Source organism: Cataglyphis hispanica, chromosome 8 (assembly GCF_021464435.1).
Source record: "Cataglyphis hispanica isolate Lineage 1 chromosome 8, ULB_Chis1_1.0, whole genome shotgun sequence".
Classification (NCBI taxonomy): domain Eukaryota; kingdom Metazoa; phylum Arthropoda; class Insecta; order Hymenoptera; family Formicidae; genus Cataglyphis; species Cataglyphis hispanica.
In genome coordinates, this window is record NC_065961.1 from 4,553,792 (window position 1) to 4,578,869 (window position 25,078).

General features: G+C 33.9%; 2 protein-coding genes across 4 annotated transcripts; one reads left to right on the plus strand and one right to left on the minus strand.

The window, feature by feature from the left end:
* Window positions 1–921: 921 nt before the first annotated feature.
* On the minus strand, window positions 922–3,932 carry LOC126851486 (probable aminoacyl tRNA synthase complex-interacting multifunctional protein 2). Its single transcript, XM_050595528.1, has 4 exons — window positions 3,577–3,932; window positions 1,965–2,141; window positions 1,591–1,804; window positions 922–1,348 (listed from the first exon to the last, which is right to left on the minus strand). Exons 1-4 carry the CDS (start codon window positions 3,790–3,792, stop codon window positions 942–944), a joined length of 1,014 nt encoding a protein of 337 aa, XP_050451485.1. The 5' UTR covers window positions 3,793–3,932; the 3' UTR covers window positions 922–941.
* Window positions 3,933–5,041: 1,109 nt separating this feature from the next.
* On the plus strand, window positions 5,042–24,733 carry LOC126851447 (nucleosome-remodeling factor subunit NURF301). 3 transcript variants are annotated; one of them, XM_050595424.1, is made up of 24 exons: window positions 5,042–6,610; window positions 7,156–7,438; window positions 7,835–8,043; window positions 8,278–8,631; window positions 8,866–10,011; window positions 10,219–10,409; window positions 10,591–12,058; window positions 12,217–12,352; window positions 13,058–13,365; window positions 13,602–13,739; window positions 13,814–13,921; window positions 14,039–14,238; window positions 14,428–14,655; window positions 14,901–15,126; window positions 15,435–15,746; window positions 15,849–16,031; window positions 16,541–16,771; window positions 17,189–17,531; window positions 19,775–19,976; window positions 20,767–21,032; window positions 21,365–21,532; window positions 21,880–22,075; window positions 22,279–22,363; window positions 22,542–24,733. In XM_050595424.1, exons 1-24 carry the CDS (start codon window positions 5,533–5,535, stop codon window positions 22,742–22,744), a joined length of 8,262 nt encoding a protein of 2,753 aa, XP_050451381.1. In that variant the 5' UTR covers window positions 5,042–5,532; the 3' UTR covers window positions 22,745–24,733. The 3 variants fall into 3 exon arrangements, with proteins under 3 accessions (XP_050451381.1, XP_050451382.1, XP_050451383.1); XM_050595425.1 differs by having other exon boundaries at window positions 13,817–13,921; XM_050595426.1 differs by having other exon boundaries at window positions 5,043–6,610; window positions 13,091–13,365.
* The last annotated feature ends 345 nt before the right edge of the window (window positions 24,734–25,078 follow it).

Below are 25,078 nucleotides of genomic sequence, written 5' to 3' on the forward strand. Positions count from 1 at the left end.
TCTTAATGATAGCATTAAGATAAGCAAATTGTTTTAAACTTGTGAAAGAAAAGGTAAATATCAAATCATAAATATATATAAATGTGGAGCTTCTACTATACATATATATATATTCTTTAGCTACAATATTCACATATCTTCTTAAACATTCTCATGTTATTAACATACGTCCAAAGTCGGATATCGAATTGATAATTATAACTGCATAATATCACATTTATTGTAACTGCGAATAATACCTTGGATAAGAGACAGAACAAAGAGAAGCCTAAACTAATTAGTTATTATAAGTAAAACTATTATAGATTTATATCCGATAAAATCATTCGTTTTATACTTGATATAATTATTTAGATAATAATTTCATTACTTTCTTAAAAAAAAATTTTACAAATGTTACACAAAGCAGCGAATCTTTTTCCATAATGTATTTCCAGAAACTTATAATGTTTCTATCACACTGCCAGCGAATACATTTAGTGCAAATTTAAAACTATTTATAAACTTCCATTTGCAAGCGTTTGTAACAAAGTAAGAGTATAAAAAACCTTACTATAATGTCTAATGATAGGACATTTTTAGAGACTTGTTAATAAAAATTTTTAATAAAAATTTATGCCGTTTTGGAAGAACTCAACAATGACCAAGTGATTTATTATTACACGTATACACACACACACACACACACACACTCTGTAATTATACAAATAATTGTAGAAATCGATGTTTTAACAAGTTTTTATATATAATTTTATATCATTTAGTAATTCTTAATTTCTTTTAATTAATTTTTTGAATATATATCAAATAATACAGAATTCCTGTTAGATGGGGGCACATTTGAATACAAATTAAGATTTGTTTATTTTTATGCAAAAAGTAATTTATTCAAGATTGTTTCTTAATGTATCAAAAAATGCATTTATATTGTTTTATCTCACTCATTTATTAAGTGTATCATTTTTACATTCATATGTATAAGCTTCATCTATGAAAGTCTTTTCGCAAGATTTGTACCACGGTTTAAACTCAGGTGGCATTTTCTCTGTAGGGAATCGTTTAAGCAAAGACCATAGTGCAATCTCCGCGATGTTATATTCAGACGTTTTGGACCGTTGTCGAAAATAACGGGTTGGGTCATAAAACTTCACCTCTTTGTATGTACCTCCCGTCTTAAGGTGTTCATAAGTCTTATAACACCAATCGAGTACCACATCCAAGAAATGTGGCTTTGGCTCTATTTTCTCATAGTTGTGCGCGTCTATTTGCCTGCTCAAATATCTGAGGAAATTACTTTCACCTCTTATGGCATATCCTTCCACGCCTGTAACAACTTCCAATTCCTTGACTAAAAAAGAAAGAAAAATAAGAACATTTAATAATATTAGAAAATTTTCAAACAAATAAATTCTAGTAACTGATATTTAGAAGATAATGAGAAAGTTATTAAAAATTCATTTATACAAAGGAAAATTTGATTTTCCTCAAATTTTAATATATCTTAAATTATTTAATAAAAAATAAATTATTCATCATTATTGTAGAAAACATTTTTTTCTTAAGATTGACAAAAAATTAATTTGATCTTACTCTCTTTCCATATCAATGATAAATGTACAATGGTTTTTGCAGCAGAATTATTAATATTTTGAAAAGGAATCATAAGTTGCATTGGTGCGATAGATGAATGCTTATATGATATCACTCTTATATCAACGTCGGTCCAAACTTTCTGTAAAGCGAGTATTGAATATGGTACATAGTTTGGATCTGCATGCACTACCACCTTAATGTTGATTGGTTCCTGCAAATTATGTATGAAAACTATCTAATAATTGTTTATTTTAGATTGATTATTATATGCAATAATATATTTAGAAATTCAATTTTAGCATAAATGATATAATTTTAGTATAGCTGACACATTAATCAAGTATTTTTTCAAAAGTCTACAGTTCTTGTACCTGAGATGACACACAATCTGTTGTAGTTTCTACTCTGTTATTTTCATTCGATTTAGGTGCTTTACTTGATTGTTTCAAAAATTGGGACAATGTACAGACTTGTTTTTTAAGATCTTCCAGTTGAGTAAGAACTTTGATCTGTCGAGTCTCCAGATCTTGATATTCTGGTATAGGTAACTAAAAAGAACAAATTACATATTCTTTATATAACATTAATATGAAATATCTAATTACATAAGTTTCATAAATCTAACATTTATTCTACAATATGACAAAATATGTATATAAAAATATTAAGAAAGCTGTGTATTCTATATCATAATTAGATAGAAATGTACTATTATATGATAAGTATATATCAAAAGTAAATCTAATTTTACATCTGTGCTAGATTTATATTTGATATTCATTGCACAATACTCGTGTCCAATATAACAGGGAAATCACTGAACTTTGAGATAGATTCAGTCTGTTCTTTATAGCTGGCTGCACTAGTTCACAGTTTATCTTTTTCTCCATATTGGAAGGAGAAAGATAAGCTCTGAACAGGCAGTTCAACTATAAAGAACAGACTTATTATATCATAAGAAAATATTAATGAGAAAAGTATAAATTTAGTTTTATAGTAAGAGAAGAAATGTGTATTTTCCAGACTTACACTTGATCTCTATAACATTTCTTCATCTAATGAATAATCAAAATCAAATACAATTTAAAATAAAATAATTTTATTATTTCTCCATTATCAGCCTAGACTATTAACGATATAATAGAAATATACTATGCGATATTATGAATATAATATTAATATAACTCAACCAGAGTTGGAGTAAATAAAAAAGCATCAAACTATAATATAGAGTAAATTTCATCTGATACAATATAGTATTAATACAATATTACTAAGCACAAGAACATCCAAATTTATCTTTGCAGTCAAAGGCTTGGATTATTAAAAGTAAAATTGCAGTGCATAAATTCTAACAAGCAATATTTTGATTCATATACATACATTCAGTCAAGTTCGATATTAATAATTATCGATTGTAATAACATAATAAGATTATAACACCTCAACAAATTAACCTTCCCCTCTCCCTTGTTTCTAACGGCAACTCGGAATTTTGCTCGGAACTTTTTTGCTTTTGACAGTCGCAGTCAACGATCGGAGTCGCGCGTCTCTCTTTCGCGCGCGAGTCAAGTAGTTCCCCGCCCCACGAGATCCGCACGTCTCGTTCTCACGATTTTTGATCGCCGGTGCTTTTTGTTCAATTTTCATATTCGTTAGCGCGAGAGATATTCGAGGAAAAAAGAAATCCCAGGGAAGCACAGGAGGAACATCGATCAAGCTTCAGAACAGAAACAGAAAAAGAGAGAGAGAGACAGAGAGGAACCGCAGCACGTCGCTCCTCCGCTCCGCTCCTGGTCGATCGCGGATCAGTGTGCTCGCGGAAATTTTCGGGAGGAGTCATCATGTCGCGCGCTCGAACGCACTACATTTACCGGCTGCGATTTTCCGCGCGTGTTCGCGTGTCCGGGACGCGAGCGAGCGCGCGCGGACGAAAGGATATCGCGGTCACGGTGTCGCGCGACGTAGGAACAAGACGGAAACCTTCAGAATACGGATAATCTCCTCCGGGATGTCGAGTTCCGTGGCGGGCATCTTGGTATCGAGGGTTTCTGCGAGACGACATTGGTGCTCGTCTATAGGCAAGAACTTTTCCTCGTGGATATTTTGCATTCTATACATGACATCCTGCGGCGGTATCGGCGGTAGCGTCGTTAGCGGTCGCATCGGGTACATGACTTTCCCGAGGTCGGAACTCATCTCTCGATCGAAACGATTTTCTCCCACGCACTCGGAAAATGGAAAGATAAGGAGAGATCTTGCTCCTCGTTCACCACGATCTCTCGTTCACTCTTCCCCTCTTCTCCCCCATTCCGCACTTGCGCACTTTTTGTAATGACGCAACCATGTTTTCCTCGCGCGCGCGACATATGGCCGATGACATAACGCGGTTACACCGCGTGCTGCTAGATGACGCGCGGGCGCCACTGATTCTATCGGTAAGAATAATCTTGATTTTCACGTTCAAAATTAAGCAATAACAGACTTTTTTGAGGTTAAGAGGATTTCTCGTTCGGTATATAACGAGAGAATATCTTAAATTTTTCTGGTTTTTTTTCTCTTTTTTTTTTCTTCGATTCATCGAATTGATTGAACGCGTGCACTGCAAGCTCTCAAAAATAAAGGGCGCGAGGAGCTTTCAAAATTTGTTTAAATGATTACAACGATAACAAAGTAAAATAGAAAATCCTCATCTATGCGATTTGTTATTATCAAGATTATTATGTACGACGAAAGTAAACTTTACGCGCAATAATAACGTATAACGTTATCGATCGAGAGGAATTAAAATGGCGGTTGGATTGGTGGTGTCCTCTAGCACGTATCGAGATCAGACTCATGTCTACGGCTCGCGGGTAACGGCCGGGTTCGCATACACGAAGGAAAGACCGAAGGCCCGAAGAAAGCCGAGAGAGACGAAAGTGTCACACGTTCGCTCGCTGGCACTCGATCGAATCGCGATATTGGACGATTCTCCCGTCAAGTCATCCCGAGTGTGATCTTCGCGATACTCAAGCGTTTTTATAAAATTTGCGGTTAGAATTGCGTTTTTCTCTTTTATTTCGAACGCACACGTGTCGCCACCTATCGCGCAACGTCGATCGACAGCAAAGACGACGGCAGGAAGTTACGGTGAAGGCGATTGGAGCACACGAACGTCTCAATTGAATCGAGCGACCGCGCTTTATTCAGCGACGCCCGTCACTTTACCGGATCCGTGCTCGTCGCGAACGATCATCTGGTCGACGCGATTCTGACAGACGCGTCGCGACGGCCGTTCGATCGCCTTTTTACGTTGTATCTGTCTGCCGAGTGGCCGACATGGCGGCGCACCGATGAGCCAATCGCAGCGCCGCTTTCATCGTCATTCAACGACAGTTCCGTCCGCCGCTAGGCGCAGCTAGAGACCTCTTCTTCTGGCGTAGTTCGCGTCACTCACCGATCTCGCTATCAAATTTTGACGAGTGTTTTTTTCGCTGATCGAAGTATACGCGATACGTCAAGCGTGAAAGGGTAGAGACGGTGAATTTGGCGACGCGGGGATCCGTTGGAGTCGCGCCGCGACGATTGTATTTGATCACGTGATCGCGCGGAACCGACCGTGGGCCGTGAGAAATGGCGCAAAGATCAGAGTGCATCGGACATTATGGATGGATCCAGTTCGTTGCCGCGGCGATGTCACTTGTGTTTGTTTACAAGCGTGCGAGCACGCGCGCCACGTGCTGAGTGAGGAGGCGAGGCGAGACGTGGAGAGGTGAGGAGAGACGAAAAGAGAGGTGAAGGAAGGCAGACGGGGCAAGCAGATAGGCAGTCAGACCCTAACAGCGATCCCCCCATTTATATAGACCCCCTCGTGTTCCGAAACAAAATTGACAGCGCCGGTGCCGGCATTAACGACAGCGATCGAAGGATCGACGAGGACCACGGCGACGAATAGCAATGACAGGCAGGGGTTCGAAGAGGCGGGGGCGTCCGCCCAAGTCCGTGGTGATGGAGCGACCGAAGAAGTTCCAGTATCACCTAATGAAGAAGCCCAAATACTTGCAAAACAGAACGACGACGGGGACGCCCGGTGGTGGCGCCGAGACACCGAGTTCGCAACCGAGCACGCCAACGGCGTCGCGGCCGACGTCGCCGTCGGTCGAGAGCGAGGAAAGTAGTAAGCGCAACACGAGGAATCAACGTAAGTCGCGAGGTCCACGCGATAGACACTCCCGCAAGGGAGGCCACGCCGGATCTGCAGGTGGTTCCTATCAGCGTCGCGGTTATAATCCCAACGTGGATTATCACGATTCCGAGTATCACTACGGTTCAGATTTCGGTGATGAGTCCAGTGACAAGAGCGAGCCCGAGGAAGATCCCCTGCCGAGCGACGTGGATTCCTCTGAGAGTATAGAAGAGCCTGATCCCTCCAGCGACAGTGACTTTTCCTTATCCAGTTATAGCACTACTAGTGGCACACCCAGAAAGACACTGCTCAGTCAGCAGCGACCACCCAGTCCTGATCCATTGTGGCTACAGAACAGAGAACTGCCGCCCTTGGTATTACCAAAGACCTCGGACGATCTGCTGGTTCCTAAAGAATTGGTCATGCCGTCGTTATCCATTTACGAAGTGCTTAGGCACTTTCGTACCTTGGTGCGTTTGTCCTCCTTTAGATTCGAGGACTTTTGCGCCGCTCTTGTTTGCGAGGATCAGACTAACTTGCTGGCAGAGATTCACATCATGCTAATTAAGGCGCTACTGCGTGAGGAGGACTCACAGCAGACGCATTTTGGTCCACTGGACCAGAAGGATTCAGTGAACGTTAGCCTATACTTTGTCGACCCTATGACGTGGCCAGAGGTGCTACGTTCATATGTAGAAAGCGACAAAAGTTTCGATCAGAATATTTTACAGATATTAACCACAACTGAATATCCTTTTACTGCCATCGAGGATAGAATCAAGGTCCTACAGTTTTTAACAGATCAATTTTTAATCACTAATCCTGTGAGGGAAGATTTGTTACATGAAGGTAAAGTGGAATGCAATTTATCTCTGAATGTAATCTATTGTTTTATCTGTAACTTCTTAGAGACATAATTCAAAATCAGCAGGGAGAAAATTGGCCATGTCCATGCTGATGCACTATTTGTTATAATTATTGTACTTTTTAGTCAAGATTAAATTAGCTTAAGCATAAACTTATCGCTGACTTTTTCTACTATTCAAAATATATTCAATAAGGTACAATTTTGTTTTATATATTAATCTGATGTATGTATATATATATATATATATATATATATATATATATATATATATAATTTGAACATTATTAATAATTTTTGAAGAATCGTAAATAATTTAGTTTTTATATTTGAATTATTTGAATTTATATTAAAATTTTTTTTTATTTTTTATTAAAAAGTATTTGTGTATTTTTATAAATATTTTATGAGAATCTGTTTTATATAAAAATTATTATTTATTCTTTCATTCTCCAATCTTATAATTAAAAAAAAAATTGAAATTTTACTAAGAGCCACAACAAAAATGGGCAATATTTATGTTTTTCAGGGAGTATGCATTATGATGATCACTGCAGAGTATGCCATCGACTGGGAGATTTGTTGTGTTGTGAGACTTGTCCTGCTGTGTTTCACTTGGAATGCGTGGAACCGCCTTTGGTCGATGTTCCAGCCGATGATTGGCAGTGTAGCACATGTAAAGCGAACAAAGTGATGGGTGTCGTAGATTGTATTCCCGATGTCGAGAAGAACGGATCGTTGTGCAGACAAGAGCATTTAGGATTTGATAGACATGGCAGAAAATATTGGTTTCTTGCAAGAAGAGTTTTTGTGTAAGACATGTTTCAATGTTATTAGTCAAATTTAGATTGTGTGATTAAGATTTTGCAAAATAATTTTGATATTTATTCATTGCATTAACATATATAAAGATAGAGACAGACAGAAATTTTTTATATTTAAACAATTTATAACTTTTTACATTTTATATAAATTAATTATAATTAATTTTATATATGTATGTATGTATGTATGTATATATATATATATATATATATATATATATATATATATATATATATATAAATTATATATATTTTATGGGATTTTAGTTTTAATAAAAAATTATAAATCTTTAGAGGGACAAATGTTTGGTAAAGTTTGCAAATATATATACATGTACATATAAAAATTTTTTTATTATTAATTATTGCTATTTTATTTTTTAGTGAGAGCGAAGACGGCGAGGTATGGTATTATAGTACACCATTACAACTTGAGGAGTTGATGCTTGTATTAGATCAGCATGAAATGGAAGTGGCGCTTTGTCGCGAGTTATCAGATTATAAGGATGAAATAGTTCGCCAAATGGAGCTCACGGAAACTATCACTAATCAATTCAAAGGAAACAAGAAATCATATCTAGAAATAGAAAACGGTAAGAGCAATTTTTCCAATTAACATCATCTTTCAAATCTTTCTTGTCAATATTGAACACTAAGAATAATAATTTATATTTATATTATAAATTATTAATAATTTTATTTTTAATAATTTATATTCTTGTTTTTATTACACAATTAATTAATATTGAATATTAAATATATTAAATATGTGGAAATATATACAATCATATATATAATCTGTTTTGATTAAAAATTTTTTTTTTTAGGTCTTATACAAAAAATACAAAAAGAACGACAAGAGAAACAGGAGAAAGAGGAGGAGGAGAAAAAGGAGAAACAGAGGCAGGAGGCAGAGGAAATGGTACGCAGGATGCACGAAGGTACTGATTCTCTCGAGGAGCGCATGGCAATTGTAACAGATCAGAGTGAGGCCAAAGTATCGGGTGAGGAGTCAATTACCCAAGTACCTAAAGCGGTCGGCGAAACTATCGAAGTCGATGCCGATGCGTCATCATCTGTGAATACCGACAAAGTTACTGCGAAAACTAGTACCTCTACATCATCGTCCGAGGATGTAGATGAAGAGGCTTTGGAGGGAGAAGAAAAGATTGGAAAAGATGGTAAAGCTTACTGTAGAATTATAAAATAGTGTCAATATATGCTTTAAAAGTATGCTTTCTCTCTCTCTCTCTCTCTCTCTCTCTCTCTCTCTCTTTTCTCTCTTTTATAATAAAAATTATTTCATGTAAAACAAATATTTTTGTATTTTAACTTTTTATATATATTTGTACACTATGATATTTTTATATGCATATTTACAATTATTATGCATATTACATAATTTTTCTTTTCAGGCAAAAAGCACACCATTGTGACGAGATCAAAGACTGGATCGTTGCAGCCACGAACCTTTAACATGGATGATTTGAAGAGACGAAGCATGGCACCATTGTCGAAAGAGGAACTAGAGAAGTTGGATAAGAATCTGAAGGACGAGGGCGACGGTACTAGACTAACGCGTCAGAAGGCACATCAGATCGCGTCCGGCACTCATTTATTCAAACTAGGCATGGACAACAATTTTAAGTCATATATCAATCAGTACAGCAATAATCCTACCGCGTTGAATAAAATGCAGAGGAACGAGGAACGTGACAAGAAACGTCACTTGTCGCACAAATTTTCGCTCACCCAAGTGTCGGAGTTTAAATGGGTGGGCAGCCTGACAGGCACTCGTGCCCTCTTGGTTAGCACCTTACGTCAAACAATCTTGCAGCTCGAAAGCAACATTCAGGCACCGTTTATGCATACAAATTGGCCATTATTACGCAAACCGTGGACGGCGGCAGTAGGTGCGTGCGTGAATCCGCGCGATTTTGCACGTACTCTCATCGTCTTGCAGGCGTGCATCAAGTCTGTTGTGTTTGCGAGTGTATGGCATGATCAACTTGGTCATGTGAAACTGCAACGAGTGACCGCACTCGAGCGCGAAGAGAGGAAGCGACAGGACAAGAAGGAGAAAAAAGAGAAGGAAGACGAGGAGGAGCGTAATCGGCTCTTTAACTTTGTCAAGTACACTCTTGGCATGAAACATCAAGTGTGGAAACAGAAAGGCGAAGAATACCGGCTGCATGGCCAGGGCGGCTGGTTGTGGGTATCGGCCAGTCGTCGTTATAGATTCTCAGAGATGACAAAATTGGGTCTACGGGCCGGTCCACAGAAAATCATGGTACAAATCAGAGATCAAGGCGGTTTAAAGATTCTCGCAGTTGATCCGCCTACTTATGAATTCCTTATTAAGGAATATTGCCCGAGCAAAACGGAAAATGGTATTACGGTGAAACAAGAAATCAAGGAAGAAGATGTAGGAAATGATGGGATCAAACAGGAGTACAATCCGGAAAGTGTAAAAAAGGAACCTACGACGAATGGTATTGATTCCTCTTTAGCAAAGTCGGAATCCCAATCGATTAAGCAAGAAACAAAGATGAATTTATCATGTACGTATAGCGAATTGAGTAAATTTAAATTAAGAATTTAATAAAAGGAAGTTTTTTTAGAAAGAATACTTTATTGAAATAAAAATTAATTTAATATAAATAATAAATGATATGTAATACTATAAATATATTATAAATATAAATAATATATATACTTTGAAATTTCATTTTATTTGTAAAAAATATTAACAATAGAAAATCTTATAGTTTTAGCTGGCATGAAAATCGAAAAGGTTTTTACTCCAATTACCGAATTTGACGAGGTTGACATCACTAAGGCACTAACCAGTCCTGGAAGATTACTTTATCCAAAAATTGCAAAAAAGACGAGGATCGACGATTTCTTGGCACGTAGAACACATTTAAAACTTTTAGAGGAAAGGAGATTGCTACAATCTGTAAGTATATGTTTATATATTGATTAATATAAAATCTATTATTTTTATCGTATGTATTGTTTAACGATTATTGTATTTTAAGATAATCAGTATCATTCTACTAGTAATAAAAGTATCGATATTATAAATTTTATGTTATTTTATTATCTTTACAGCTTGTAAATATCGAAATATTTTGCAGGAAAAAACGAAAGAGGCAAGCAAGACGACAAATCAGAAGAGTGGGGGTGGCGGAGATTCTTTGGAAGTCGATATGGAAAATCACGAGGAGAGCGATACGGATGGCACTAACGTTGGCGGTGGTGGAGACGGTTCTCTCTTACCATTGTCCATCGGTAAACAGCAGCAAGCAGGTAAAACAGCAACAGTAGTTTCTACATCCACAAAGGAAATGCTAACGGCAATCAGCAAGCGTATACAGCAAATACGCACGCAATATGCGAACACCGTTAAACTTTGCAAGAACGTCGGTTGTTACTCACGCTACTGCAACATGAACAATAGCGGCAAGAAGAATGCTGTGCAAGTTAATACCGCCCAAGTCATCGCCGTGCATATTTCCGATACCTGTTATTCACCTTTATGCATGCAAAGGACACGTTTGAAGCGGGAGCTGATCGTACTGGCGCGTAAGGCAAACGTGCTCAATAACAATCAACAGTCATCTCCTTCCTCGTCTTCATCGCAAATAATCAGTGTAAAAACAGAAATTCCAGACGAATCAAAGGATGCGATCAGACGAGATTTGGAATCGGCAGTGGCATCAGCGACTCACTGCAACGAGGAATCTGCGACGAAGGATGCCGTTTCACCTTCATTACCTTCAAAGAAGATCAAAATTGAGAACGACAAAGGAAAGACGACTGTCACGACGAGCAACGTCGTTACGACCACCACGACGATAACGACGACTCGACAAACAATAACGAAGAGTTCGGATGGCGCGTTGCAGGAACATTCTACCGTAAATCGTAATTCCACGACTGTCTCATCGGAAGTTACGACCACGACGGATAAGAGTGGTACAAAAACGATGATGATTGTGAACCGTAGAGGAAGGACAGTGCAGCGGAGTGCGATTACGAAGGAACTGCATGCCGATGGCAGCGAGCGAATTTACACGACGACGTCGACGAAGGGCAAGATATACTTGAAAAAGGTGGCGATCTCGTTGGCTGATCGTAGGAAAAAGCGCACCCCAGTCAAATATCCGCTCTGTTCGACCTTTTGCACAAGAAATAAGCATCGCAGTATATTGGTGCTTCCTCAACACGAGTTAAGAAAAATGTCTCGCGTTGGCGGCAAAACGCCCGTACTAGGATTTCATCATCAAGCCAAGGCGAATATGTCGGTATGGCCGTACCCGTGTCCCAGACCTTTGTTCAAGACTTGTTGGTTGTATAGAACGGTCGGTCTAAGATCGCTAGCAGCTGCCGCGATTCAACTGAGAATACTTTGGGCGTGTCTCAGGTGGGACGATATGGCGGCTAAGCCGTTGTCTACCGATGGCAAGAATCAGATAACTACCGATACAGAGATCATGTCGCTAGAGATATTGAAGCATCGGCACGTCGGACAGTTTCTCGATAGGACTCAATATCTTCGCAGGAAGGTCGTAATACCGCTCGAGCTTCCGAAGCAAGTCAGAGGTATGAGATAATTTACTATATATACATAAAAAGTTTACATTTTATTAATCGATATTTTATTAAAGTTATAAATGATAAAAAATGATAGTATTTTAAATAATAGTAATTTTCGTCTTCTGAGTCGTATTTAATATGTTATATATTGATTCTCTTTACAGAGGTCACATCTATAAGAAGTGGTCTGAGAAAACGAAAGCGTCCGGAATCTCCGCAGAGCACCGAGCCACAAGTCACCGAGGAATGGGTCGACGAGGATAAGTTGGAGTTATGGGAGATCAAACAGTATGGCGACAGGTATATAGCGATTAATGTATTCTGCGCATATCTATTAATGACGAAATATTTGCATGTTATTTCGCATCACAGACGTTTGTGAAATTCTCTCTCTGAAATATTCTTATCATGTGGTTGCTATGCCATTGACCGATTTTATCAAGCCTACTTAAATTCTAATTCAACAATAATAATTCTTATGTTATTCATAAATTCAGAATAAAATAATCTAATAAGAATAAAAATAAAAAAGAATAGGAATAAGATCTAGACTTGTTAGTAGAATCAATTTTGTTATAATAAGTAGAGTTTATAATTACAGTAAAAAAAAATATTTGCTTCATTAAATTTTGAACATTATAGCATTTTTTATTAATACTCTTTTATTAGAGTTAAAAATAAAAGAAGTTAGGTGATATATAAATTTGTATAAATTTGTCCACCTCTCTCTCTCTCTCTCTCTCTCTCTCTCTATAACATAATATCATCTTTTAAACATTTTTTTAACTTTATTATAAATTTACAAAAGTTGAAAATTTAAAAGATTTTCCTCTGCTACGGATAACGAATTCGTATGAAACGCGTTTCTATTTCGCTTTTGAATTCGCTGACGACGAGATTATTTCATCTTAAATGTGGACCGCTCTGATCGCTTTAACCCTTCGCTTGCTTTCTTTATTTCATCGGGAACTAACCCTCGGCTTGGTGTGTCTGTCCTGTCTCCAGGTTAGAGAAGGCTAATGCCCAGATTATTACTAGGAGTCGCTCGGGAGCGCCACAATCAGTGGTTGTTAGCGGTGGTAATAGAACCGCCGTTGCCGCTGCCACCGGTGGCACGGCTGGCCTGTCTGGCGACCAGCTTGTGAGCGGCAAAGCGACGCCAGAAGAGATCAAGGAGAAAATGGAACAACAATTGCGTATACAACGAGCGGCTCATCAACAAAAGCGTGCCCTGGAGACCCTTAAGAATCAACCGGCGAACTCGTCATCACCCGTTACTCAACTTGTCAAAGTCACAGCTAATTCCTCTCACGGTAAATCGATTACAAAAGATGTAGTATTGTACGTAGTGAATCGATATAGGAGGATACAAACAGATTTGTAAATAACGATGATATTTTTAATCTTGTTCATTAATTGTTAAACTTAATTTTTTGTAGAATGAATAACTTGAAATAAAAAAAGTGGAACAAAATATTAATTGAAATAGGATCGATAAAGTTATAATGACGATTAAAATAAAGCATTAAAATGAGTTTTGTGTTTTTAGATGGCACAGTTAAATTAGTCTCGAAAGTCGCGATTCCGGCGAATCCAAACAGCACAAAATCGCAATTGACTTCTCTTCTGGCAACTCCTACGCAAAACAAAACTTTTATTGGTACACGACGAATATACATGACGAAATGTAAGTTATTTACTCTCATTTCCGAGCATATTATATGACAAGACTATGTGAACTGGTCTATTACTTTGTTTCAGCAGCTGATGGAACTACTAAGGTAGTGTCTGGCCCCACTAGTATTTTACCAAAAACACCGCAAGCTCAGTCATTGAACCAATCGTCCCTAATTAAAATAACTCAAACAGGTAAGTTTATCTATTATTCAATGCAATATGTATATATGTCATAATGAAAAACCTTTCCATTTTTAATCTATCTTTGATTGTATAATCTCATATCACTTAAATCGTTTTTTTTTCTAGGTACCAATTCACCTGTGCAAGTACAACAAAAAGTGCAAATTCTTAGAGGGCCAGATGGAAAATTACAAGTGCGTGGTTTGTTGCCTGGTCAACAGTTAATCCAGATGCCCGATGGCAAATTACATGTACTGAATGTTAGCCAAACGGTGGGCACTCCGTCTGCACAATCAAATTCGACAACGCCTACAAGCACTCCACAGGTAATTCCCTTGAAAACATTTATGTTTGACATTCTACTTTGTAGAATAGAAAATTGGAAAAGTCAGATGTGAAAAGTCAGTTATGTGTGAATATACATAACTTAATTAATCGCGATATAATAGAAATCAGTACTGACTAATATATATATAATGGAAATTATACGCAACATTATATATATTATATTTCAGACAAAGACTGCGACTGTAGTTAGTTCTACCAAGATGGCTATTTCCGAAACTTCTGCGACTAAAACCAGTCCGAGTACAAAAGCAACAGCGAATTCAACGGCTCAACAAACGCAACAATCACCGCAGCAAGTCGTACAGACTGTTCAACGCGTGAAAACCGCGACTCTGGCTCCTGCCACACCGACGAAGAATGCTATTGTAGTCGCCAATACAGGACAGACCGCACAGGTAATGACCCTTCTGTTGACTTGAATTAAAAATTAGTTCTCAAATATATAATCTTCTAACGAAAAAAAAATTTGTGAGGAAAATAAATTTAGTATCAATAATTTTAAATTTATATATATATATATATATATATATATATATATATATATATGTATGTATGTATGTATATATGAATAACCATAATAAATATTATATTTCTATTATTTATTTTTATATTATATATGTTGTATATGCAAATATTATAGGTAATATCTTCTGGTGGACAAGTGATAAGTGGCAATCAAATAGTGGTTACGAACGCAAACTTTGCCCAACAATTGGTGGCGACTGGCAAAGCCCAATTGACAACAATCGGGGGCCACCAAGTAGTAATACGTAGTACACCTACTGGAAATCAAATTGTACATTTGAATTCGACAAACAGTGGTATAATCGTGAAAAGTACCGTCCCTGCCAATAAGCAACAGCAAGGTTAGTAATTTTAGATATTTTTTCACTCTCTAGATTAAAGAGCATTTTAGAATAAATTAGTTTAATCGGTGATTAATTAACCAATTAATCATTAATTAATCAACTGCAACAAATGTGTCAGACTATTTATAAAAAAATTTTCAATTCGGAATTGATCGAAGCGGTTTTAATACGCATTAATCTATAGATTTTTTATTTTATTATATAAACATATACTTTTCAGAGAATTATAATGATACTTTCTAAAACTATATATTAATTTAAATATTAAATATATACTGACCAGAATAACTTATATTTTTTTTTAGTCACGCAGCCTTCGATAGTTACGGCACAGTCCGTCGCTAGTACAAATGCGAACACAACAACGACCACCCCCGCGACCTCTACTGCGTCAGTGACGACCACTCAGAGCTCCATTGCGGCTCCAGCTCCGGGAAGTATCGAAGCTTCCTTACTGGCGGGACAACCGCCTGGCACAGTGATTAAATGTGTGACAGCGCAGGTGATCCAGACAACCGACGGCCCGCGTATCGTATTACAGGGTTTGCAGAGCGCGGATTTCACACCGCAACAATTAAATATGGTGCAGCAGCAAGTGAAGCAACAGCTTCTCAAAGGTTAGTTACATCTAAAGATGTAAAAAAAAAGAAAAGAAAAAACCATAATCCATTAATAAATTTTTGCCATAAATATTGAATTAAAAATTTTATCATTTTCAGCACAAGCAACAACTGGTAAGCAAGGTGTCTTGGGACCTACGAAAATTTACTTGGCTGTTCAACCAGCCCACACTCCAAACAACCAGCAGCAGCAACAGACTTCGCAGGTTTCGTCAACGGCAAGTACTCCCGTGGCGTCAACTCCGAAGCAACAGCCTGTAGTTTCCCCACCACCTGCCACTGGTATATAATATTTTTTAATATATTATTATTATCTAAACGATATATGCGACGAATGTATACATACATATATATATATATATATATATATATATATATATATATATATATATATATACAGGATGTCAAATAATTCGCGAATCACCCTTTAAGGGAAGGTAGAGGGTTATTCTGAATAGTCCTATCAATTGACAGTGGGAGGCATCTTCGCGCCGCGAGCTTTTCGTGGCACTTTGTTGGCTGATCTTTTAAAATTTAGATTTTTTTAAATATTGAAAAAATCACAAAATGATATAGGACTTTTCTATTCAGAATAACACCCTCTACCTTCCCTTAAAGGATGATCCGCGAATTATCGGACAGCTTGTATATATATATATATATATATATATTGATATTTATATAATATTTATATAATACTGATTATATAAATATTTAGAAATATATTTAGGATATATACAATAAATAATTATTAAAATAATTATTAATATTTTATACATTTTTTTAAATAGAACCGCAAGGGGCTACCGAAACCATTCCAGAATTTCCACAAGCGGTAACACCAAAATCGACAGATAAACCGAAAGTGGTCGTTCAACAAGTAGGACGCGTGGCGAATGCAACAGAAGACGATGCGCAAAAGGCGAACATAGCCAATGGACAACAACCTTCATCGCAGTCTTCGAAAGAGGGAAGCGATTCATCAAATAAATTTATACTGACGCCAGACTACATCCAACAAAGTTAGTATATAAAAAAATAAAGGAGATATAACAAATATATGAAGTACATATTTTGCAATATCTTTTATTGAATAAAGTTTTTTATACAAATGTTTTTTTTTTTTTAATATTCAAGTAAATTTTTGTATCTTATATGCAAAATATATCTTTGAAAATGTTACTTATATAAAAAATATTACTTATATAAAAAGTTCTTAAAAATAATATATGTTTACATTATATAAAAAAATTTTTTCAAAAATATTTTTTAGACATGAGAATTTTTTTATGAACATTACGTATCTATAATCTTTCTATATTTTTGTACATTTTTTTCTTAAGAAAAAGATTCTTGCAAAATTTTCTTATACGAGCAACATTCACTAAATGTCTACATGTATTCATACATTTCATACACATGTTTTTTCGTGATTGTAGCAATTAAAAATGCCTTGAAACAAGAGAACCTCAATCCGGAGATAGAAGAAAAATTGTTGCAATTACAACGTTATCAAGAGAAGCAGATGAAGGGCGGTGTGGAGAACTCTGTAACAAGTAACCAGACTCATCACAGTTCGCCCGCTGTAACGACGCCGCGTCCACCATCGCGCAAACGGCCGGCACCTTCGTCGAACATTCCAACGACGGCGACAACAACGACGACGCCGACGATCATGCAATCATCGCCTAACATTGGCGATGACAAAGACGACAAAGATTGGGTAGAGACACCCAGAAAGAGACCGGCGCTGAAACAGGAAAATCGCGATACGACCCCAAAGTAAGCCTACCATATAAACATAGGTGGTATGGAATATTAACATAGTATAACATTGTAGTGCAACTTTGTATGACATCTTTAATATTCCTCTCTTATATGGATATATATTGAGATGTTCAATAATCAGATTTGATTTTAATAGAAACAAGTGTCAGACAAAAAATTTTCTAAGATATCTTATTGCATATATATAAATGTCCAAGGTTTCTAATAAGATATACATATATCCATAATTATATATATATATATATATATATATATATATATATATATAATATAAGTATATATATATTCATAATATATATATATATATATATATATATATATATATATATATATATATATATATATATATAATATAATATATATATATATCTGAGCGCTCACGCACACATGCTAGGCGTACGGCTCATTGACGTGCGTCCAACTAAAAGTCGGCGCTGAATTCCCAGACTTCACTCAATAATAACTTTTTTATTAAGCGTTATCGAAAAAAATGGTATAGGACTTTTCTTCTCCGTTTTGCCCACTCTACCTGCACACGACGAGTAATGCGATTGACGCCCGACACCCTGTATGATGTGTGTGTGTATATATATATATACACACCCATATAATTTCAAACACTTATTATTACTTATTATTGCTATTATTATATTGATCACTTTTTTTTTTTTTTTTCTCTTGTTTTACCATTTTTTAAATAAACAAAGTTAGGTATTATGTTATACTATGTTATTATATAATTTTATTGTTTTGTTTGGGTCTAATCGTTTTGTTTTTCCTAATATTTGTAAATTTTATAATTTTTTTTTTTATTTTTATAAATTCATAACTTTTGTAATATTTGTATACATATATATGTGTGGATGTGTGTATGTGCGTGCTTATGAAATGCGAAAATAAAACCTTTTCATGCTCTTTATATTTTTAAAAACATTTAAATTAAGAAAATAAGGAATTTTTTTTTTATTACAAATGTGTATCCTTTTTTACATGTGTATTTATTTGAAAGTACTATCTTCTAATCTTTAAATACAATTCAATTTAAATTTAATGTGCACACACATAGACACACATACACTCATATAAATAAACAATATCATAGAAATCGTGTAAAGCATGTAAACATATCATGTTATGTATGTAGAATTTTTTTATTAAAAGAAACATTTACTAATATCATAACATGTGTGTAAAAAGAACATCAAATTTGATTGTATTTAGAAATACTTTTGTGAAATACACAAAGATATAGATATTTGTGATAAAAAAATCCTTATTTTTTTTAATTAAATATGAATAATTTTTAAAAACATAGAGAGCATGATAAAGCTCTATTTTCATATTTAGTCCCGTCTTATTGATGTCTGAATTGGTTTTAGTATCAAATTCAGTCTGAATTGAATGATACATGTGCATATGTGGCGAAATTGTATAATGATACTCCTTAATCATCTTCTTTCTACTTTTTATATTGAATTTGGAGATTAATTTTTTTTTATTTATTTTTCATTTTTTCTTAGTAAAAATTTCAAAGAAAATCATTATTATCTTATTTCACATTTTTGTTATATATCTTAATAATTTTTTTTTTCTTTTGCATTATTTTTATTTTCAGTATCTTTTTATTTTCAGTATCGTTCTTGCCAACTCAGATCTTGTTAATCTTCTCTTTTATCTCTTTCTCTCTCACTTTCAATTTTTTTTCCATATATTATCCTTTATTTTTTTTCCACATTTCCTTTTATCTTCAAAATTTCAGAATTGAGATGGTGTATAAACATGACTTTTTTATTCAATATTTTTTCTATGACTTGTCTAGTTACCAATTTATTCAATAAAAAGATTACAGATACACATACATATTTTTCTTAAATTCAATCTGATTTTGTACCACTTTATTTTTTTCGAAGAAGAAACATTTTGAAAAATTGTATGATCTTCATAAATAAATCTTCTAATGAGGATGGATATTATTTTTAATAATATACACTCAAATTTTTTATCTTATATATGTATGAAAATAATAAATGCGCTTTTTTTAGTTTGCAAAATTTTAAGATAAAAACGTGTACTCTTTTGTGTTATATTTAAAAAAATATATAAAATAAATGTGTCACTTATTCTTGGTAACAAAATGAGAAATTTATATTGTAAATAAATTGTCTCAAAATGATGCATTTGAACAATGTCTTTAAAGTTTAAACTGTATTATGTAATTTATAAATGATTACTTGCAGAGTGCCGAAGCTATCGGAGGCATTAGATAATGAGACATCCCCTAAAAACCGATCTGCAAAATTGAAAGATACACAAGAGCGAAGAAAACAACAAATGCATTCTCGAATGCAGGTTTTATTGTTTCGACATAAAGAACTTCTTAAGAAAGATATTCTTAAGAAAAGAGCTTTACTCGAGAAAGAGCTTCAAATCGATATACAGGTAAATACAACGTATCGATGTATGTGATGTGTGTCACAAGAATAACATAATATAAATATAATTATAAATTGTAGGCTAGGTTTCAACACAGTGTAAAATTTCTTCTCTGAGAAAAATTTTATTCAATGGTCGGTCTGAAACCAATCAGAGGCGCTCAAAAAATTTTCGGAATGGCCATAGAGTAAAATTTTTCTTGATGATAATAGGTTTTAGAGCGTAGTCTTAATATATATAATTTTATATAGATGTCATTTGACAATGCTTTGAAGATTGTTTGATTAATTAGGATAAAGAAATCTTTACTTCTTTTGTCTATTAATGTCAAATGGAATAAATATATAATAATACATAATAACAGTAATAAAATAAAGACCCGTTACACTATTCAAATTTTGAATCTAACATCATCGCAAACGCGTGTATAATTTTTATCGAATTGAACCTTGTGTTTTTGCGAGATATTTTCTATATCTTATTGCAGTCGTGTAATCTATGTTCAAAGAAAATACTGGCGATACTATCCAAGTTTAAAGTTTATTCTATAATATCCTTTAATGTAATAGCAAAAAGTAAACTGCTAAACTTCTTTCCAAATCATTTTAAATCGACAACCATTCTAAAATAATAAAAAGTTGAACATTTTATATATATTTTTCTAAGAATATGTATAATCATTGTTTTTTTATGAATACGGAATTAAGATGTAGAGATAAGATATTTAATTATATCGTTTTGTCCGAATTATAATTATCAGCGCGTTTCAATGATGTCTAAATAAATATCATTGCAGAAGGATCTGTCAACGGAACTCGCTACCAGGACGAAAGCGGAAAGGCATAAGCAGGATGAGGTGAAAGTAGGCAGTGCGAAACGAAAAGCCAATGCTCAAGTGGCGCAACAAGTCAGCCCATCCAGCCGGAGTGGTGGTAGCAGCAGGCCGAAAAAGCACAAGACTCAGGGTAACAGTACGACACCACCTGGTGGTTCGACGTCCGCGACTCGCATCAAGAAAGAGAAACTGTACTGCTTGTGCAGAACTCCCTACGACGAAACCAAGTAAGATCTCCAAGACAAGAAAAATCTCAAAGATCATCACAAGATCGGTTTAATTTTTATGTGCTTTAGAATCGTGTATTACATTTTAATTAAGTAAAAGCAATTTGAAACTTTTTTATTTTAATTATGAGATATTGCTGATAAACTCATAAGTTAGCAAAACGAAATTTGTAATATTAGCAAAATATTCTTTAATTCTTATATGTCTCCTTTCCAGAATTACATTGTATTTTAATTTAATCGGAAAAACGAGATTTTAAATTTTGATATCAATAATTGAATTGTAAAATATTCTTATGAAAATTATATAAATAACTTGATTCTTTTTAAAGATTTTATGTGGGATGCGACTTGTGCAACAATTGGTTTCATGGTGACTGTGTTGGTATAACGGAGGAGATGAGTAAATCTCTGTCGGAATTCGTTTGTACAGAATGCAGACATGCGAGAGATACGCAGGAGTTATATTGCCTGTGTAAGCAACCTTACGATGAATCTCAGTAAGTACATCAAAATGTAAAAAAGCATAATCATATATTTAACATTGTATTATGAACAAATTAAAAATCATGTTATAATTAAATTCAAATAATTTAAGAATAAATTAAATTAAAAATATATTCTTATAATACTAATTAATCTATTCATTATAATACTAATTATATATATTTAATGTTATATTCAAATTAATTTCTTTCTTTTTGCTAATTGATTTTCACATATGTTTTTTAATATATAATATACTGTATACAATATTAATAGAAAATTATATACATAAAACTGTACAATGGATTTAAATACTAGTATTTCTTAGTATTTGTAGTAATGTATTTTTTTTTGTTTAAAGATTTTATATATGCTGCGACAAATGCCAAGACTGGTTCCATGGCCGATGTGTCGGTATTCTTCAATCAGAAGCGGACAACATTGACGAGTACGTCTGTCCGAATTGCCAACGGAACTCTTCTGTCAACTTTGCCAATATGAAAAACCTTAATGCAAAGGATCTCGATCTGTTGAAGAAATTAATTAAACAGATACAGGTACATATATTCTCTTTTTATTGAAATATTACAAAAATTACAAAAAAAATTTGTTTTCTATATAAATTTATATAAATAAAAAAACGGAATATTATCGTGTATAAAATGTAAGAAATATATATATTTTCATTCAACTCTGGTTAAGAGTTCAGGAATCAACTTGATGGAATTTAATCATACAATATTTAACTTGTTTCTTTCAGGCTCATAAGAGCGCATGGCCCTTTATGGAACCAGTAGATCCTGATGAAGCACCAGATTATTATAAAGTTATAAAAGAACCAATGGGTAAGTATCGACTATGACTTCAATAACTTCATTTCTCTTTGAGTCATTTTACTATAAAAGTATAGAGTTTTTTGAATATGATATATACTTTGCTCTCTAAATAGTGTAAATGTACAAATATATGAGAGATTTTATATATATATTTATTTATTTATATATAGATTATTTATTGTTTTAGACTTGCAATCTATTGAATTGAGAATAAATGAGCGATCTTATAAAAAACTGAGCGAGTTCATTGGCGATATGACAAAGATATTCGACAATTGTCGCTATTATAATCCCAAGGAGTCACCATTCTTCAAATGCGCCGAGTCTCTCGAGACATACTTTGTTCACAAAATCAAGAGTCTAAGGGAAAAATTTTCCGAAGGGAAGTAATCAATCAAAAAAAGAAAAAAAAATTAAATAAATAAATCCGATGTAACTGCATGTGCAATCGGATCGAAATAAAGTGGACAAGAATTAATTTACTGTGCAGTGCGTGTCACACAGAACAGAACACAGTTTGTGCCAGTACAGTACACTACACATAGAAAAACTGAAACTTTCTCAGAGTAGGCTTAAGTATATAAAAGTAGAGAACGCATCGGTCTCCGCTATATTTATTATAGTTGTGTGAACATTCTCCTCCCCCTTCCTCCCCTCATCTTGCAACTTGCGAATTCTGAGTTCCACTTATACTGTACGAAATGTGAATTTTAAACCAGAACTTACAGCTCATGCCGTAAGATCTTACCTGTGAAATTTCTTTTTGCTGTTTAATATTAAGTAAACAAGAGAAAGAAAGCCATATATAAGATATAATTAAATCTTATTTTATTTTATTTCTTTTTTTAACAATTATTTTCCGTATTAAAATACAATTATGTAATATAATTCTTTCGTTTTTATAACCAAAACCCCCTTTAATTCTTTATTATTTTTTCTGATACATAGAAATAGAGGATTTAACAGATCATAAGCTCCGTTTCACAGAGTACTTTTTTTATAGCTGTGACAACGAGCATAGTATTCCCAAATCACTTTTCAAATCTTTCCTATAGTTTACAATACTTTAAATATTTCTATCATATACTTTTCTTTGAACAGATATAAATAATATTTAGATTTTCTCCTCTTTGTATCGCATATGGCTCATGAATACAAGAATATTCATAAGTCATATTGATATTAAATATGCTGAACAAAAAGTAATACAAAATAGATTTTACAAAATACAGATTTACATATAACTTTTTCTCTGTATTTTCTATAAAAAATGAAAAATTTATTTAAAAAAAAGGAAAAGATAAATTAGCCAAGTTTGTATCACAAACTTTTAGAGATCAATTTTAAATGATAAAGTAATATCTAGCAATTGTTAAATTTATCTCGTTTAACGAATAGTATTATTATGGAGATAAAATCATAATGCTGAGAGTTTTAAATTACTTCTCGAATTATTTATTTTAATTAGATATTTATAATTCCTCCGAAGTAGTCTATATGTATTATTTTCTATGCAAATAATGATCTTTTCAGATATATAGAAAGACAGAGATATTGTTAATATATTAATTTGATATCGATCTAAGTTAGGAATATAAGTTCAATTCAGGACTGCTTTAATCTGCACACATTATCATATTTTAATTATAAAAAAGTGCAATAGGCAAGTTCGTGTTTTTTGTATATTAAAAATTTTTTTTTTTTATATATATATAATAAACATATATCACAAATAAATGAGCAAATGCCACGTTTCTTTCGAATTCGTGCAGTAGTTGTAAGTTGTGGTTCTCAGAATTCACATATGATATTCATCACGTAACGCTATTATTTATGTATGTACATATAATACGCGATCGTGATTTCACGTGAGTGAAATATGGTCCGGATTACATGAAAAAGAAACAAAAATAAGATCGACTATCTCTGGGAGATAGTCTGGAGGTTTGGACTTTAAAAGATTCCGCCACATTGCTATTCCTTTATAGCGTACCCGATATGAAAGAAAAAGGGTAAACACAATTGTGTCACCGTATAGCTGTAAGACTATTTTTTAGAATTACACGCATAATATATAAATTGTACAAATTCATTTATCGTCTCGTGCTCACAAAGCTCTAACGATTACGATTATATTTACTTATGCGTTATTTTAATCACATAAATAAATTTTCTATGAAATTGTTTATAATCGACGACAACTCACATTTAGGCATTTAGATTGTAAGGAACGAGCAGAGAAGTCTGCTATGTATATATACACACACATACTATTATACATATGTGAAGAAAAGAAAGGTTCTCAAGGAGAGACAATTGTAGAATTCTTTGACTTTCAAGCAAGGAGAAAATAAAAAGCCAATGAAAAGTACAGAGAAATTTAATTTCCTTCAATAAAATAATAAAATTTTTTAAATATTCTTCATTTTGACATTTCTTTTCTTTAAAGATATAGTGAAATTTAAGAAGCATATATTTTTGTGTAAGTATATATAATTAATAAATTATAATATATATATATATATATATATATATATATATATATATATATATATATGTATACATACACACACACACACACACACACATAAGGTGTCCAGCAACTTTTGATACATCCGAAATATAAATTATATTGGCCAGCCTTTACTCAATAACTTCTTTATAGAGAAAAATGATACATAACTTTTCTTTTTAGTTTGACCCAATCTTCTTCCCCTTCACACT